This window comes from Lagopus muta, chromosome 15 (assembly GCF_023343835.1).
Source record: "Lagopus muta isolate bLagMut1 chromosome 15, bLagMut1 primary, whole genome shotgun sequence".
In the NCBI taxonomy this organism is placed as follows: domain Eukaryota; kingdom Metazoa; phylum Chordata; class Aves; order Galliformes; family Phasianidae; genus Lagopus; species Lagopus muta.
In genome coordinates, this window is record NC_064447.1 from 9,289,862 (window position 1) to 9,307,067 (window position 17,206).

The 17,206-nt window shown below is 43.8% G+C and overlaps 1 protein-coding gene across 1 annotated transcript; it reads left to right on the forward strand.

The window, feature by feature from the left end:
* The first annotated feature begins 1,644 nt into the window (after positions 1 to 1,644).
* MSLN (mesothelin) lies at positions 1,645 to 16,237 on the forward strand. Its single transcript, XM_048961824.1, has 22 exons — positions 1,645 to 1,960; positions 4,321 to 4,361; positions 4,914 to 4,935; positions 5,038 to 5,065; positions 5,627 to 5,798; positions 6,105 to 6,320; positions 6,428 to 6,598; positions 7,503 to 7,649; positions 7,795 to 7,844; positions 8,653 to 8,773; positions 9,069 to 9,154; positions 9,804 to 9,933; positions 10,065 to 10,255; positions 10,941 to 11,031; positions 11,220 to 11,331; positions 11,576 to 11,757; positions 12,489 to 12,635; positions 12,829 to 12,962; positions 13,485 to 13,612; positions 14,185 to 14,279; positions 14,854 to 15,043; positions 15,689 to 16,237. Exons 1-22 carry the CDS (start codon positions 1,924 to 1,926, stop codon positions 15,781 to 15,783), a joined length of 2,586 nt encoding a protein of 861 aa, XP_048817781.1. The 5' UTR covers positions 1,645 to 1,923; the 3' UTR covers positions 15,784 to 16,237.
* Positions 16,238 to 17,206: the final 969 nt, after the last annotated feature.

Below are 17,206 nucleotides of genomic sequence, written 5' to 3' on the forward strand. Positions count from 1 at the left end.
GGATCTGGCTGCAGATGCAGAGCCATGCTGTGCCATGTTGCTGCTTTCTTCATCGACTCTTTTCTGGACCTGCAGTTCTTCCAGCAGCATGATCAGGACTCAGCAGCAACACGGGCTTACCTGACCTTCCTCTGTGAGCTGCCTGCTTGCAATGTGGACTTTCTGAAAGGCATAAGACACCAAAAGCTAAGATATTTGAAACCTTATTGAAGGATCTTCCATCTGTCTCAGGGAGACTTCTTTTGGATTTCCTGGAGAAGCAGCTTCTTGCTTTGAACTTTGATTATTTGCAAAATGATGCATTTCAAGTTTACATAGAAATGGATAGCTTAGATGGAAGCTGATGAGTTGGTTTCATGTGTGGCATCCTATGGACTCCTAGGTCAGAGAAACAATAAGTATGAATCAGTAATCTTGTACAAGTTTCAAAATAGCTGATAAACATATTAAGCGTGCTAAGAAAACTGGGAGTGGGGAGGGAGCCGGTTTTGGGTACGTGGTGGTGCTGTGAGTCAACACCAGCTTTTCTCTGCATTGCCACAAACACAGGAGTTGTAGGTGGGTGTGATGGGACAAGCCTGAGCCTGGGACTTAAATGGCTTATGGGAACCTTGAAAAAACATCAATAAAGTGACCAAAGACAGATTCTCAAATTTGAGTATGCAGAATTACTCGTTTGCACCCAAAGAAGTTGAGAGAGTTATGGTGGACAATTTCTTATTGGCTTGAGGACTCAGATCTGAGGGTCAGAGAAACAAAGTCTGAACCAGACAGAAGGCAGTTTAATATCCCTCTCCTGTTGATATCTGCAGCTGGTCTCACTTTTAGTCTTGCAGATTGTGCTTGCTAAGTTCTCCTTGCTGAAGTGCTTGTAGGCTTACAGTTAGTTGGAGAACATTGCTGATGCACAGTTCTGGGGAGATTGTGAGGACCCATTCCATGTGTTTTTCAGCCTAAGGAGCAGGACAAGTCCATCAAGTCATTCTTTGTCTCCTGCAGCATGCAGTTACTGCACACAGACCCCTTGTAACCAAATGCAAGCTCTTAATTGCAAAAAGTAAACAATGTTTTAATTAGAGCAGCTTGGCAGGACTGGAAATTCCATGAAGTTATATTCTAGGAATTGTGCAGATTTATTGAGAGAAAGGCTGTTTCTGGTGATAGGGAGATAGAGATCTCAGGGTTTACAGTTCTGAAGCTGTATAACTGTTGCATCCCATGAATGGCAAACGAGTCAAGTTTGGAGCATGGGGGGAATGCACTTATTCACTGCTCTCATCCTGCTCACTCCACGCAGACACTCTGAGATCAATGTTTCCAATGGTATCCAAGGGAATGCCGAGCACTAACAAAAAAACACACTTTTGTTTGCACTGTTAAACGTTTGCATCTTTAAGGACTTACAGGTGTGTCTGGCGCTCCAAATCCATCCTGTAATTTCAGATGTAATTTTGAGAAGCCAGAGACACACCCTGGTTTGCTCAGTGAAAAGCAGCCCTCTACGATCGGGGAGCCTCACAGTGAGGACCCAGTGACTGGTGGTTGGGAGGCGATTGCCACATTTAACCATCTGGGCAGGTTGTGCAAGCTGCTGTCTTCCTCTGCAGAGCAGAGCCCACCACCAACTTCAAGGCGTTGATAGCAGTGAGTCTAGCTTCACTAACTCTGAATTCTCCTTACTCGATCAGGCTGAGCATACCCTCAAGTAGCTTCACGTGCTTTGGATCCAGTTTCAGGTAGGCTTTGTGAAGGTTGTTGATATTGTAAATTAGCTCAGCAAGCAGTTATTTGAATGAACGCTTTTTAACTTTCCTACCCAGGTTTGGTTTTTTTACAACTAAGTATTATTCGCTTCTGCTTTTTTTCTTGGCTGAAATAAGGTGATTCCTTGTGGGCACAGGCACTCTGAAGACCACTGCAGAAATGCCACCTTTGCAACTTGGCTTCCTCCTTGTGCTCAGTGAGTATTGCTGCGTGGGGAAGGGTGTCCTGGAAGCTGTGGTTGGGGTAACCCTCAAAAGGGAAGATTGCATTGAAATACCACCAGATGCTACTGTGGTGGTTGTTTGCAGTCCTCAGCCTTTGGTTCGTTACTGAGTGAACTGGTTTATTACTGAATCCTCGAGCTAAAATATATTAATTTCTGTAATGAACAGAGCGGAAGGACAGAAGTGGAATTAATTTTCCCGTCCCATCGTTGCAGAGCTGTCTGCTGATGGCTTCTTCTGTTGGGATATGCAGAAGGCACTTATTTACAAAATAGCCTTAGCTGGTTCTGTTTGTATTCCCCTTCTTCCCCTCCTCCTGCTTTTTGGTACTGAGGGATTCCAAAGCAGTCTTTGTTACTTTCCCAAAGTGTCGGCGCTTTGTTCTCTCTTCCTTGTCAGATTTGGGATCACCTTTGTAATGAGTTCAGTGATGATAAAACATGGACTTGTAACATTACAAACAAGCTAATGAGATGCCAGCTGGGGAGCAGCTACATAAAGAGTCTGTCATTTTCTCTGTGGTGGGTTTGGTTATCAGTATTAAGGAAGGAAAACAAATAAACAGATTGCTTTTTTTTCTTTATTTCATTAATGACGCGCTTGTTGCTGTTCAAAACTGATCAGTATTGTGGAAACTGATGAAAATCTGATTTTCCAATTTTATGTTGATATCCTATACAAGGAGTGAAGTATGTTCAGCAGAATTGTATAGGTTTCTTGGAAGAATTAATGTCTCTTAATGCAATGGTGAGATGAGGCATCTTTTATCACAGAGCAAGGATGGCTGTGATAGTGAGTTGAGTTTCTCCTGTAGGATCAGAGAGGCCCCCCACCTTCCTCCTTTTCCACATGGGTCTCTGAACGCTGCTCTTCCAGTTCAATGGGATTATTGCCATTCTTAAAGATAAATGTGTACAAGGACTTACCAAGATTGGGGCAAAGGGCTTGGCTGTGTATTTCCAAGGTCCAAACCAGAGAGGAGGAGGAAGTGATTATTATGGATAGAAACAGTCTTGGCTTTGTCTATAAGCAGGGAAGCAATGGCCTTTGGCTCTCAACTCGTGGTTGTGGTCCTGGTAACTCTTTCAGGACTTTGCCTAAGAGTAAAGCTAATGTGTGGTAGGGTTAGAGGAAAGCACTCCGTTTGGCCAGCTATGGGTATCGTTTGTTTGCCTGTTGGTTAGTGACAGTTCTCTATTAATTAAATGATTTGAAAAGGCGTAGCAGCTAGTAATCCAAAGAGCTGTTACACTGATTAGGGACTCCTCTCATCCATCCCTACAAGCTATTTTACATCTGGACACACCATGAGAAAACACACCAACAAAACCAACTCTGCTTCAGTTGTGCCTGTCAGCCTGCCAGCATCACCTCAGGTGCCTCAAATCATTGAATCATTGTCTTCTTCTCCCTGCCTCTCATTTCATGTAGCATTTCTTGCATTTATTCATTCTGCCCTGTCACATGGGATTTCCCCATCTTCCCCCCTCTTTTTTTTTCTGTGTTGTTAAGATGCTGAGCTTGGCAGGTTTCTTGTTCTTTACAATAGTAATGCCAGGGAGAATTGAGTCTGTGTATGCTGTTTTGGTTTCCTAAGCTTGCATTTCACCATATTTCCAACTTCCTGGTATCAGCTGGAGAAAAGCAAGTTGACATTAAGAAGAGTGCAAAAGTTGAGAAAAACAAAGTGTAGAGCAGTGGAGAACTTGCACGGACCTGCCAAGAGCCAACGGTGACAGGCTGATGTAATTTAGTAAATCCCTGCCAAGCTCTCAGACAAGGCTGAAGTGATGGCTGTCATACAGTGGCACGGCCTGCATTGTGTGCAGTTCTGCAGCATAGGATAGTTTTAATCCACTCAAGGATTTAGCTGGAGATGTGTGAAATACAATGCAGGCTTGGCTACAATTGATGTTTCAATGTGGATGCTGTAAGAAGAAGGAAGAAGCTGCGAAGCTGGGACCATCATGGATGTGTAAGCATGCTGGGTCAGGCCTCCTGGGCTGATCTCTTACCTTGATCTTGTCCTGGCACACGAGAGATGTTGGAGAGAAGGAGCATTCCAGGAGTGTTTTCTGCCCCTTTCCCTCCCCTTTCTTCTTTGGGAGGAAAAAGACTTTGAGTAGATAAAGGAGCACCTCATCCCTGCCTGCCAGACAGCTGTCACAAAGTCAGAACAAGGGGAAGGTCTGACAGTTGGTTCTGTGAAATGCTGTGTCAGAATGATGTAGAGAGATGACTGATGTTTGGGATCTGCTAAGCCAGATGGGAATTGTGAGAATGAACCTCTGTCCTGAGTGTGCTGCTAAAATCACATCACATTGTCTTCCAGGTTGGCTGGGAGCTGACGCAGCTCCTGCTGGGACATATCTGGTAAGACAAACACTGAGTTTGAAATATGTCTTTGCTTGCAAAGTGTGTCTGGGTTAGTGGTCAGCGTGATTCCTCCTGGTAGCAATGATTCCTCCTGGTGCAATGATGAAAATCAGTTGCCACAAACCAATGCCTGTGCGTTATGATGTGGGCCAACTGGCTAACTGTCCCTCAGTTATGGATGTACTGGGTGGGGATGGCTTCTCCAGGTCTTTGCAGTGCAGACATGTCACCAGGCAGTGCAAGGAGGGTGACACCCACTGGTCACACTCAGATCCTTGGAGTAGCCCATCCCATTGCTTCTATTGCCTGAATGACTTTCTGGCTCTTTAGAATACAGAGCCAATACTGATCTCAATTTTGCAGATGGCAGTTCCCAACCATAGCAGGGGAGGAGGCCTGAGTGTAGATATTTGTGTGTTTCAAGCCAGATTCAAGTATAAATTGGTTGTATGTACATGCTTCTCTGTATGAAATGATCACAAATAACACCGTACTACCATTGTAACTGCAGAATATGGTTCTCTCTTTTCTCTCATCCTCCTTACTCAGTGCTCCAGCCCCGCTCTCAATGGTGAGTTTCTGACCAAGTAATTTCCCTTGGATTCAAATGTGGTTCTGTATACATATTCCTGTCACAGTTCCTTTTTCTCTCTTTTTTTTTTTGGGAAAACAGAAACTGCTGTGTGTACTTCAGTGAGAAGGTATGTAGGCCATCAGTAAATGACCTTGGTGACGTTTCCCTTGGAAGTGCACTTCTGTTCTTTTGAGGATGTTGCTTTGGGTGGCAGGCAGCCTCTGAAACCAGAGGTAGCACCTCTCTCCCTGCAGAGGTCCAGGGATGCTTCTGGGCAAGGGAGGGTTTTGCTCTGGTTTTGCTCTGTTGAATAGTGAAGAGAAAATGGGACTCTGTGTCTGTGCAGGACAAGGAAGAGCAGGGTAAATCCCTGGTGTGTCAGACAGCCAGTCTGTCATGGGCAGGATTTGCTGCTCCAAGGATCCTTGTGTTGATGCTGAGCTGGTACTGGGGGCCTGGGATGAAAATGATGCTTCAAGCCTTGCTTTCATTTGATTTCCACCTAAGGGTAATCAGTTTGCAAGTACCTTCTTCCTGTGCCAGCGAATAATTCTTATCACTTGAGTTGTTTGTTTGCCCTTCTGCATTTGTTACTTGGGCTGTGCGAGCATCCTTTGGAAAAAGGAAGAAAGATCAGAATCACTGCCTATCAGATTGTCAACCTCTCTTCCTGGTGTCCCACCCGCAGTCTCCCAGACAGATTTGTTTGCTACCTGAGCCCCTCTGCAGTGAGCAACCTGAGCAGGGATGATTCTTTGAGCTTGGCCCAGAGGATCAGTAACAGCTGCACCTTGAACACAACGCTCGGAAGAATAAAGGGAAACGGTGCTCCCTCATCCCTGACAACAGAGGAACTGCAGGTAATCTGCCCAGCCCTGTGACTCAGTTCTTCATTCAACTAGGCGATGTTTCTGATGATTGAAGGTTCAGCTCTCATGCCTCCTCCCGTGTGCAGTCCTAGAACCCATCTTGCTGTTTTTTTGTGTTGTCTGGCTCATGCTTTATGATAGGCAAAGTCTTAATGGTACAAGTCCATGAACAGGCTTGATCACACAAATTTGGGGCAGAAAATCTAGCCATGTAAGGCATCCAAAGGCTGTAGAATCCAATAGGCACACATCATTACTCTTCTGACTTTCTTTTCTGAATCTGTGGGATTTTTACAGGTTGTATCTTCTTTGGTGAGGAATGTTGAGCGTTTCACTCCTGCTGTGCTGGGGGTGTTGGGCCAGATTGCTGTTGGGCTGTCTGTGTCTGACATAGAAAATAAGATCAGTGGGGAAGACCTGGAAGCATCGATTCCTACCCTGGGTAAAGTTCGTGGCTGGAATACTGACCAGTCCAGTGCTATTATCAACAAACTGCTCAACTCTGGCTATCAGGTATAAAAGATGAAATCCACCAATGCACCTTAGTCCTAGCATAGCTAGTTGTAAGCAAGTGCTATTTAGTCTTTCATGTACTCATGCCTGCATGTATTATCTTTCAGATTTCTTCTGGACAGAGCCTGGCAAAGCTAGGGAGCTTGGTGGCTGGCCTCAACAGCAGCACGCTTCGAAGCCTGCCTCCAGAAGTGATCTTGGAAGCCATTAAGTTGCCTGAGTTTGTTCAGCAAATAGCAGCCCTGCCCTCTCCTCTGAAAAGGATATTTGTGGAAAAGGTGAAATTGCTTTTCTCTCTATGGATGTCATAAATTAGCGAAGCTCCAGTGACTCACAACCAAGAACACTGGTTACCTGGGGCCAGGCACTGACACATACCTGCGCACACAGACAAGATTCCCTCTGGGCTGTTTGTCATTGCTAACCAGAGCATGCAACAGGACAGGCATTCCCAATCCCCATCACGGTGCCAGCGTGGATGTCCTTGGCTGCCAGCCAGCATGCTCTGATGAGCCTCTTAGGGCTTGGGGCAGAAGAGACAGTTTTCTGGGGGACGCACATGGAAACTACTCGCCACTGATGTGATAAGAAGCTGCCAAGAAAATGTTATTGTCATTGTTTGAAATTAGAATGTGTGAGAAGTGAGGGCTCATCTTAGAAAAGGCCCCTTCTAGGGTAAATTAATCCCCTAGCAATGCTTTGTGTCATTTCCCCTGCGTGACTGTAGGACGTGAACACCTTTCCTCGCTTTTCCTGGCCGTTATTTTAACCTTGCAGCATCTGAGTTTGTTATTATTCATCTTACCTTCTACAAGAAAACTGCTGGCATGTTCAGCACCACAGGCCCTGCACATAGCATATGTTGGGGCAGTGGGATGGTCAGGGCTCTGGGTGATGCGTGAGGGAAATAACACCTCCTTCACCACAGAACTGCTCTGCAGCTTCCCTTCGAGAGTTGAGGTACTGCTTGGGTTGTCAGGGAGGAGTGTTCCTCCTTTCTGGCCTGTTAAGGATTTTTAGAGCATCAAGCCAAGAGCTGGGAAACTGATGGAAACAGAACCATTCCCTCTCACTGGGGCCTTGGGTATTAGTCTCATGCTAGTCTGATGTGTATGTTGAATGGGAAATAATTTGTAACGTTAGATTTTTTACAAGTATTATTTAGTTTTGTTGTTGTTTCAGATTTCCTCCAGTGTAAGCAACCCAGCTGACCTAGTTAAACTTATCCCTGGTGCTCTGGCCAGTTACATTCCAAAATCATTGCTTATTTTTGAGGATGAGAAGCTCAGCATTGAGGATCTCAACAGTAAAATGTGGACTCGAGACCAGGTAACATTCTAGCAGCTTGTATTGCCCTCACTGTCACTCTTGGACACTGCAGAGCTATGAGTCCACTCTTAAAGTCTGCCTGAAAATACAAGTAGTGATGTGGAAGAGCGTAATTAACTACTGACCATCTGGCTTTGCTCCACAGGCTGCCATGTTTTTCAGAGATGTGATAAGAACAGAGCCTGACTTCAGCAGGTAGCGTTTTTCTGCTCTCCTTGTGTTTTCCATGTTTGCTTGGCTCGTGTTATCCCTGTTTCTTTTATCATGCATGACTGATCTTTTTTAATCTATAACAAGAGACAGGAAAATACCATGCAAACAAGCATGCAGTGGCAAGGTGTACCATGGTGTCAGCTGCAAGATACACGTGTGAGCCAGACTTCCTTTCTAAAACAATACTGCTGGCTCAGACTGCAGTTGGGAACCTTGCTTCTTGGCAAAGCATTTCTAATCAGACAACCTGTCAGTCTTATGTGGTGCTATTCCAAGAATTACATTTAGTGAGACTGACGTGTCTTTTGTCAGTTCTTGTATCTGAGATGAAAAATGATGAAAGCCTTCACACGTACCTGGAAGAACAATAGATCTGACATGTCATGCTGCTTTCAAAGTGTCAGTTTTTCCATATAGAAGGACTTCTTCCTAAGCTCCCCCAGGTCGTGAGACTGCTGTGATGAGGATCTGCATGAGACTGTTTCAGTTTTGATATGTGTCATACACAGAAAGCACATCTGATCTTGTGCTTCAGTACAGCAGTATTGCTTGGGGTGGAGAATTTGTCCCTGCAGTTCTACTCCCAGCAAAATCTCTAGACTATATTTGTGTAAGCAGCGATGGCTTCTTGATCTCCCACAAAAGTCAAGACTAGTGATGTTGTGTTGATGAAGTTTTGAGAGTGTTAAGCTTTGAGGTGTGGGAAGGTTTGTGCTTATACTCAGGGGGTCATCACTGGCTTTTCTCCTGAAATCCTTGCCCCTCTGATTTGCTTTCTGTAAACATTCAGGCTTTCCCAGTCAGTCCTTCATGGCTACACGTGTGCAGTTGCCAATGAAATGGAACCAGAGAGAGTTCAGGAGCTGGCCAAAGTCATGAAGAGGAAGAATGTCAAGCTAGGAGCAGACCAGGTCAGTTCCTGTATTCCCAAATGGTGTTTGGTATTGCAGTGGAGATACTAATTAGGATTGTTTAGCAAGAACAAAAGATCTTCAGCTTAAAGGACTGGAACAAATATAAGTGGTCCTGGGTCTCAGGTGCCCAGTTTTGAATTTTTCCAAAGGCTTCTCAGGGCTGATTTATCCCTTTTTCTTTCTCCCTTTGGGGCAAAGTAAAATCTTTTTTTTTTTTTCTTTCTTTCTTTTTTTTTCCCCTATCGTTTTATACTGTTTTCCTTTTCTGCTACAAACTCTGGTGTGCTTTCAGCTGAGTTGCTTAGCGAAGATGGTGATGCTGCGTGGGATTCCCAAGGACTTGGATAGCTATCCTAAAGACCTGTTGCTATTTTTAAGGTATATATGCTATCATTTTTCATGTTGTTGCTTTAGTCCTGAATGAGAAGAAGAGGCATGACTTTATAAGCCAGCTAGTAGGGACTAATTCATGTTTGACATATATTTCTGATTTGTTCAGGCATTCTTACAGAAAAAAAAGATTGCAGAAAGCTTTTGAAAGAGCTTTGATGCCTTTCAGATTTAACTATCCATTGTATTACAGTAAATATACATTGTATATTTACTGTAATTGTATAATTGTATAATACATTGTATTATAGTAAAACAGTATGAAGCTCTTCTTAGTTATTTCTGTCTTGATGTGAAACTACTGTGGGCTTTTGGTACTTTTTAGCCTTTTTGAGGGTGATTTTCTCTTACAGTGTCAGATGAAACAGACAGTAGAGTAGATTTCTTTGTTCTGGCAGCTTATCCACTGTGGTTCTGTATTCAAATCCTGAATCATTTTAAGCCGAGTCTTACAAAGGAGCCCTTAAAGTGAAACTGAGTTTTTGAAAAATGTGGATTGTGGTCTTTAGGAAGAAGAACTGCATAGAATTTAGACTGTGGGTATGGAAAACATTATATTAAACAGAGTATATGTTGAACAGCCTTGAACCTGACCGTCTGTATCATTCAGCAGAACTCACAGTGTTTGTCTTCCTAGCCCTTCAGACTATGCAGCAACAGGAAGCTGTAAGCAGTACTTTGCTAATGTTGGGAAAGCAAGTCTTGATCTTCTGCAAAGAGAGTCGTCAGAGCGCAAACAGCTGCTGCTGGAAGCTTTAGCGTGCTTGGTATGTGGGCAGGGGAGAGCTCTGCTCAAGGCTGGGGAGAGTTTGGGGATGTCAGCTGTCAGAAGGAGCAAAAATGCTCTTGTACAGTGGGATCCAGTTCTACTTAATCTCTCTGTCTTGTGTTACTTCAGAAAATTCCAGGCACACGAGTAAACAAGGAAAATGCAAAGATTCTGGGTCATCTGGTCTGTGACCTGGGTGAAGAATACATTAGAAGTTCTGCTGGGACTTTGTTGAAGGAATTAAGCCAGTGTGAATCTTTCCTGCCTGATCAAGAGGAGGCTATTAGGAGTGTGATCAGCAGTGGCAACACTACGTTTGGGTATGGATTTTTGCTGATGCTCAGAAGAAAAAAAAACCTCTTGTCGTGTTGAGACCTAAGTGAACTGCAGCTGACCAACTTGATCATACACTTGAATAATTCATTGCTTTTGAATTTCACATTGTTTCATTTGAATGTCTTTCAATGCATAAGTTTGGCTGGAATTCTACTGAAAAACATATAGTTGTTTCTGTCTCACCTGCTGTAGTTACAGAAGCCTTTTCTCTGGTCTGTTTTTCATTATCCAAACTTCTCTGAGGTGGTGCTGATGAGCACAGAAGAGCTCTAGATGTTCATCAGATTCTGACTTCCAGAAGACATTCTGCTTCTATCTCTCAAACTGCCAGATGCTTGATAAATCCCTGGCTATACCTAAGAGACGTTGTCCAGAAAGGCAAATTACTTTTCCTTCTTGTGTCAAATGCTCAAAGGTCTTGGCACTGAATTGGCAATTGGTTTTCACACTTAAAAAAAGTGTTTGTTAAATGCCATTTTCCCATACGGCTGCCCCAGTGTTACTAACAGTTGCTTCTGATCCACTGGAATAAAGTTTTCTGTGATAGAAAGTGATTGAGAAGTTTTCTTAACTTACTATGTTACGTGGACATAATAGACACAATGCTGGCATCTTTCGTGTTGTTTTCCTTTCTTTCTGAAAACTGATCCCATCGATTTCTGTCTGCAGGCCTCCTCAAGTGTGGTCAGCATCTACCTTGAATGAGCTCACAGGGTTGATTCCTGTATTGGATCACAGCATCTGGCAGAAGGTCCCCAAGGTGGGTTACTCGAGTTCAGGCATTTAGAAATCTGCCTTTGGCTGACCGAAGAAAGGTCTCCAGGCTTATAGCACAAGTCTTCTGCCCACAGTATTTCAGCAATTATGTTTCTGTGTGAGTAGCGACCTAATGCATTGATGATATGCTTAATGCTGCAGAATCTCCCTGATGGAATATTTTCTTTGCAGAATGTTCTAACTTTTTGGCTGAAGAACTCTGCACGTGATTCACGTCTGTCAAGAGCACAGCTGGCCACCATTGTTGAAGAACTCTTGCCTTCTAGGCAGAAGCGTGATGTTGGTATGGGAGCTTTCTCTGATCCATAATGGCAGCATTCCTCTTGTATCAGGATTGATCTCAGTGCTTGTGGGCCTCCTTGAATATGTCTGAGTTAAGCTGTGAAACACTTGGTGGTGGATTGCCCAGGAGGAGGGTGGAATGATGGCATACTTGTCTGTCTCCAGAGTTGGAGCACTCAGAGCTTGAAGAAAAATGATTTAATGCTGGGCAGTAGTGTTTGTGTATTTAATACTTCCTTCAACAGGTTGCCCAGATGACCTGAGGATAACAGAGACGACTCTTAATGAGCTGATGCCTATTTACTATACACCTGAGAAGCTGCGTGCTTGCCTAAAGAATGTCTCTGCAAAGAATTACTTCGCTCAGATGCTGGACTACCCCTTCAGTCAGGAGCAATTGGTTGTGCTGAAGGAGAAGCTGGATGAGGTAACGTCAGGCTGATGAATGCCAAATTATCTACTGATGAGATTGCTCAGGGACTTGTTCAGTTGAGTTTCAGTGTCTCCGAGGACTGAAACTCCACCATCTCTCTGTGTTCCTCTTCCATATATCTGACCACTTGTACTGTGAAAATATATTTTAATACCTAATCAGGATTTTAATTGCATCTTGGCCCTTATCCTTTCGCTGTGCATCTCTGAGAAGAGTGTGGTTCCATCCTCCCTATAGTCCCCAAAAGGTAAAGACAGTAATAAAATCCTCTTCTAGCCTTGTCTTGTTCAGATTGAAAAACCCAATTCCCTCAGCCCCACTACCCCACTTCCTATGTTGTGCCTCCAGCCCTTCAGGGAACCCAACACTGTAGTACTTAGATGAGGTCTCACAGGAGCCAAATAGAGGGGGATAATCACTTGGCTTGACCTGCAGACTGTGCTGCTGCTTGGGTAGCCCAGAGTTTGGTTAGCCTTCACCACTGTAAGGCATTCTGCTGCTCCAGGTGCTCACTGAATCAATTCACATTGCTGCAGGTTTTCTTTCCTCACTGAAGCCTGCTTCCCTCAGCTTTCATGTAGAAAAATGACAGATGCACACATTATATCTCGCTGGCTTTTGTTTTCATTCCTTGCAGAGACCTTTATGGCTTTTCCATATTAATCTTGCAGAGAACACAGGCACGACAACAAGTGTTCATAGCAATTCCAACTGTCCTTCCACAGACATATCCTGATGGATATCCTGACAGCCTGCTCCCCAAACTGGACCGCTTTGCTTCTTTACTCACCGTGAAGGATTTCAGCAAATGGAAGATAACTTCAGCTGACACGCTGGCTGCCTTGCTAGAGCTTGACCTCCAAAATGAACAGGTGGGGATTTCCTGGTTTGGGAGCTGCTGGTTTGGGACCAGCTTAGTGGCTTCTTAAGATAATTGGCCCATCCTCGAGGTCCAAACAAGTAGATTTAAAATGATTTGGTTTAATTTTGTAATTATCACATTTGTTTTTCTTTTAAAGATGAAACCATGAATGAAGCTAACTTTTGAAAAAAATGTCTTTCTAGGCTGCTGCTGTGATCAGTCGATACGTTGCCTTGGGAAACCCCTTGAATGCCACTGCACTGAATGCAATTAATACAAAATACTTGTGCACTCTGAATGCGACCTTGCTGAATATGATAGACCCCAACAACCTGAAGTGAGTCAACATTGCAATGCTCTCAGCTTCTTGTAGAAGCACATTCCCATCAGCAAGGGCAGTTTACTTTCTCTCCATGCAGTAAAAGGAATTCTGAGGAGCAACTCAGTGCACGTTCTCTGCCCAGGCTTAAAAGCCTGTTGTTCTCCACTCTGCCAGATCTGCAATCATTCTTTTTACTGCACCTCGGGTGACAACCAGTATGGTCTGCATGCATGCCTGCTTTTGTCTGGAGGCAAAACAGTTGATTCTGAAGGACTGCTAAGTAAAATTAATTACATAACTACATCTTTGCAAACACACAGTTAGCATTGCACCATCACAGCCATTGTAACTGAGAAAACACATCATTTTCAGCAGGCAATTGAGACGTTATTTTCTTCATTGAGCTTCTCTCCATACGTCATCTGTCTAATGGGAAGAATTTGGGATTTATTCAAGTTGAAACTAATAAGAACTTTTATTTTCCTAAATGATCATCATTATCTTTTTTTTTTCTTTTTTTTTTGTTCTTTTTTTCAGACTGGCATCCCTGAATCCTTCAGCCTGTTCACAGCTTACAAAAGACATCCTGTATGCTAAAGCAAAACGGGCTTTCTCAGACCGGCACTACTTACGTGACTACTATATGCTTATTGAGCCTTACCTAGGTATGTAAAACAACAGTCTGTACAGGGAAAGAGGAGCAAACACTGTCTTAGCATCTGGGAATCTTCAAAGCTGAGCAGTTAGAAGTTCTGGAAGGTTAGCATCTTTTTCCAACTTGTAGATGACATAAAATATTCTTGGAAGAATCTGTACCTGACTTAAAATTCCTTTAACTGACTGTCTAACTATCACAGGAATATTCAGACTCGGGGTTTCTGGGTTGGGTAAGATCTGCTAAGTGCCTTGGAAATCCAGCTGCCAATGCCTAGTACTTATCTCATAGGCATTTCCCATGTCACAAAACATGGATTTTCCCTGTTAACCCAAGAATTCATTCACAGCCTCAGTGAACCTCTTCTTGCCCATTCCATCTGGCCATTGATGCAGATTGGTTTGATGGCCAACATCATAAAACCCTGCAGCTAAAGGAACTATTTATTTATTTTTTTTTGCATTTGGAATTCACTCTGTTAGCAGTCCAGGCCTACCAAGTTTATGCTCCAACCTATACAGATACACAACACTGCTCATTTGTGTGAGGGCATTGAGTAAAACTTTCTCTTTTTGGTCACAGGAGGTGCTCCTGGTGAGGATATCAAAGCTCTGAGGAAGGACAACGTGAACATGAATGTTAGTACATTGGTGAATTTGAGAAGAGATGCTTTGATGGTAAGCTGAATGCTGACGTTGTTCAGCTCCTTGTGTTTCTGCCCTACGAGGTGGTTGTTTCTGGTCATGTTGTCCATCGTTGTAAATCAAGAGTTGCTCCATCAAATTCACAGTGATGGCTGACTAATGGAAAGCAGCAAACCAACCTGAAACTTCCCTAGAAGTTTAATTTGGAGCTATCCATGGGTGCCTACCCAGTCTTACTGGGGAATTTCTTTAGAACAAGCACTCATAGTGGTAGTAGGAGGTTTCCACTAGGCTACAGTGCAAACCTTCTAACAGGAGTGTTAGCAGTAATATTACTGGTTTTGGAAGAAAGCTTTGTGACCAGAGCAGGGACTGGGGACCCTACATGGGTCAAGGAGACGTCATGGTAAGACAACAGAAATTGGTTTTGAGGAATCACTGTGTTTATTACCCAAACCTAAGGTAAGATTTGTTCCAACTGGAGCCGCTCACCGCAAGTTTGTTGTTCTGAATGCTTCTGCTAACAGAAACCTCATCAGATCCTTGACTAGAGGGGGTATGGTCATTCCTGCATTTACATCAGTAACTCGTGTTTGATTTCTCCTAGAGCCTGACACCTGCTGAGGTTAAGGACCTGCTGGGGATAAATCTGCCTGATCTGTCAAGTTGGAGGAACATGTCTCCCATCAAGGAATGGGCCCAAAGTCAGAAGCAAACAGAACTGGATAAACTGGGCGTTGGGCTCACCGGGGGAACACAAGAAGGCTATATAAACATCGTCACGCCCAAGTTTCAGTGTATGTAGTGTGTTAGGGCTTCTGATTTTTGTGCTTTAAATACTTATTCTTTGGGTTACTGTAAGGAGAATAATTGCCTTGTGGAAGTGAGGTAATTTTGTTGGCCTGTAAAGAGAACTGAGCACACCAAGTTCTCAGCCATGCTTGTGCCAAGGCCTTAGAAAGTCCTGCCACCTGTTCACGTGTCTGAGAGGAGAGACTGTTGGTCTGGGCTATTGCAGATCTCTTTCACTGGCATTTGCTGCTGCCTATCCACACAGCCCCTTTAAAATGCATTGGGTAGTGCTCACCTGTACCCTTCACTTCCCAGCATGGAGAGGCAGCAAATCCAGTTCTGCAGAGGAACCTTAAGCCTTGCAGCAATTTCTAAGTCCAAGATGAGGAGCAGTCCTGTAATCTCACTGAAAGCATCCATGTTAGCTGAGCATCTCAACTGAATGAGCACTTCCACAGCACCCTGAAGTACTGTGTGTCGGATTTGGGCTTTGACTTGATGATTTGATTAGGGATAGCTGGGTACTGATTAGAGAGCCCTTGCCAAAAATCCAGAGATCTTCCCTGGATGTGGCACAACAGGATCTTTTCCCCATGGAAGAATGGTTCAATTGTTGATTTCTTTGTACTGATGCCCCTTTTTTCTTCTAGCACCATCCTCAGCCCCTCTTGGTACCGAGGCCGTGATGCTCCACCTCCTGCCTGCTCTGCTTCTCAGTTTCCTGATGATGTCAATCTTACGTTGAAAATCTTCCCTTGAATACAGCACGATGAGGTGGACCGGTGTGTTACCTGCTCAGAGCCTGCTGGGGACTGCCAGGCCAGGGGTGAAGGGTGCTCACTGCAAGCAGGCAGCTGCTGCATGGCTCTGTGCTTGTTGCTAGGTACTTTTCTTTTTCAAATCAATAGAAAAAAATTAGTGTTCTATTGGAACTGCAGCTTTTGGACAATTCAGAGCAGGATCTCTTTTTGCCTTTTGTACAAACCAAGCCAAGGTAATATACATCCCTTTTACTGCAATGCAACTGCAACACAACAGCTTTCAGTATTTTACTGTGCAACCGTGGTGGGTTTAGGGGTGAGCAGATCTGCTGTTCTGCATGTTACTGATTGCATTTCTCAGAACCTGATCTCTTGGTGCTGCCAGGCCCTCTGAATGGGAGTAAAGCTTTCCAACTGGTTCTAAAGAAATTGTGGAGCTAAGTAAAAATGCCAGAAGCAAAATGGGAACTGCTGTTGTCTTCATTCACTGCCTGCACTGCAGTGGCTGTGGGTACTAGATCAAATTAAATGGCTAGAAACCTCAGACATGCCTGCTAGTTTTCTTTGGTGTTGACTACTCCAACCTAAGGGCTGAAGCTGTTCTCAGCTTCCTTATGAGAACAATATAAGAGCTTTGTGTAGGACTTTCAACATATTTTTTTGCTTCTTTACTGGATACGGGACTATAGGGATTTCTGTCCAAGAAAAGCCTTAATGTGAGAAGAGGATAGAAGGAAGTCAAGGCAAAGGAAGGGGAATCTATCAAGATTTGTTAGCCAGAAAAACTCCAAAGCACTAAATGTATCCAAGAACATGCTTGATTAAGAAAAAAATAGTTGATTGTTTTATTACATATAATTGCAACAGTAATCAAGATAAACTACCTTCAATTTGTCTTCCTAACTAGGCTTAGTGTAGTTTGAACAAATGTTGATGACAAGTTCATGAAGCAAATTAAATGCACTTTAGTGGATTTCTGGCTGAGTTTTCAGGCTGAGTTTCTGGGCTGTGTTCCACCTCTTGCAGGGGCCAGCAGTTCGAGTCCCTGAGTTTTCCCACTGTTTTTTTTAACTGTGGGACTGCTTAGAAGCAAAACAGCACCCAGTGTGAATAAAGCTGGTAGAACTGTGCCCACTGTCAGCATTAAAATAGTGCTGGATCAGCCAATATTAACTGATAATTGTATAGAGCAGCTAGCTAGTGAAGTACCTGCTGGGCTGCTTTGGGATGGAAAATCATCTGTCCTCATTTCACTTTCCAGATTCAAAACAAAATGAACTTTCCTTGCTGGAATCAAAAGGACAAACTCTTCTCCTTCCCTGGGTTTCTACTTTTCAGGCAGAAATTTGCCAGCATCATTTTGCAGGATGATGAATGTGAGAGGAGGGATTTGGGAGCGCGGTGCTG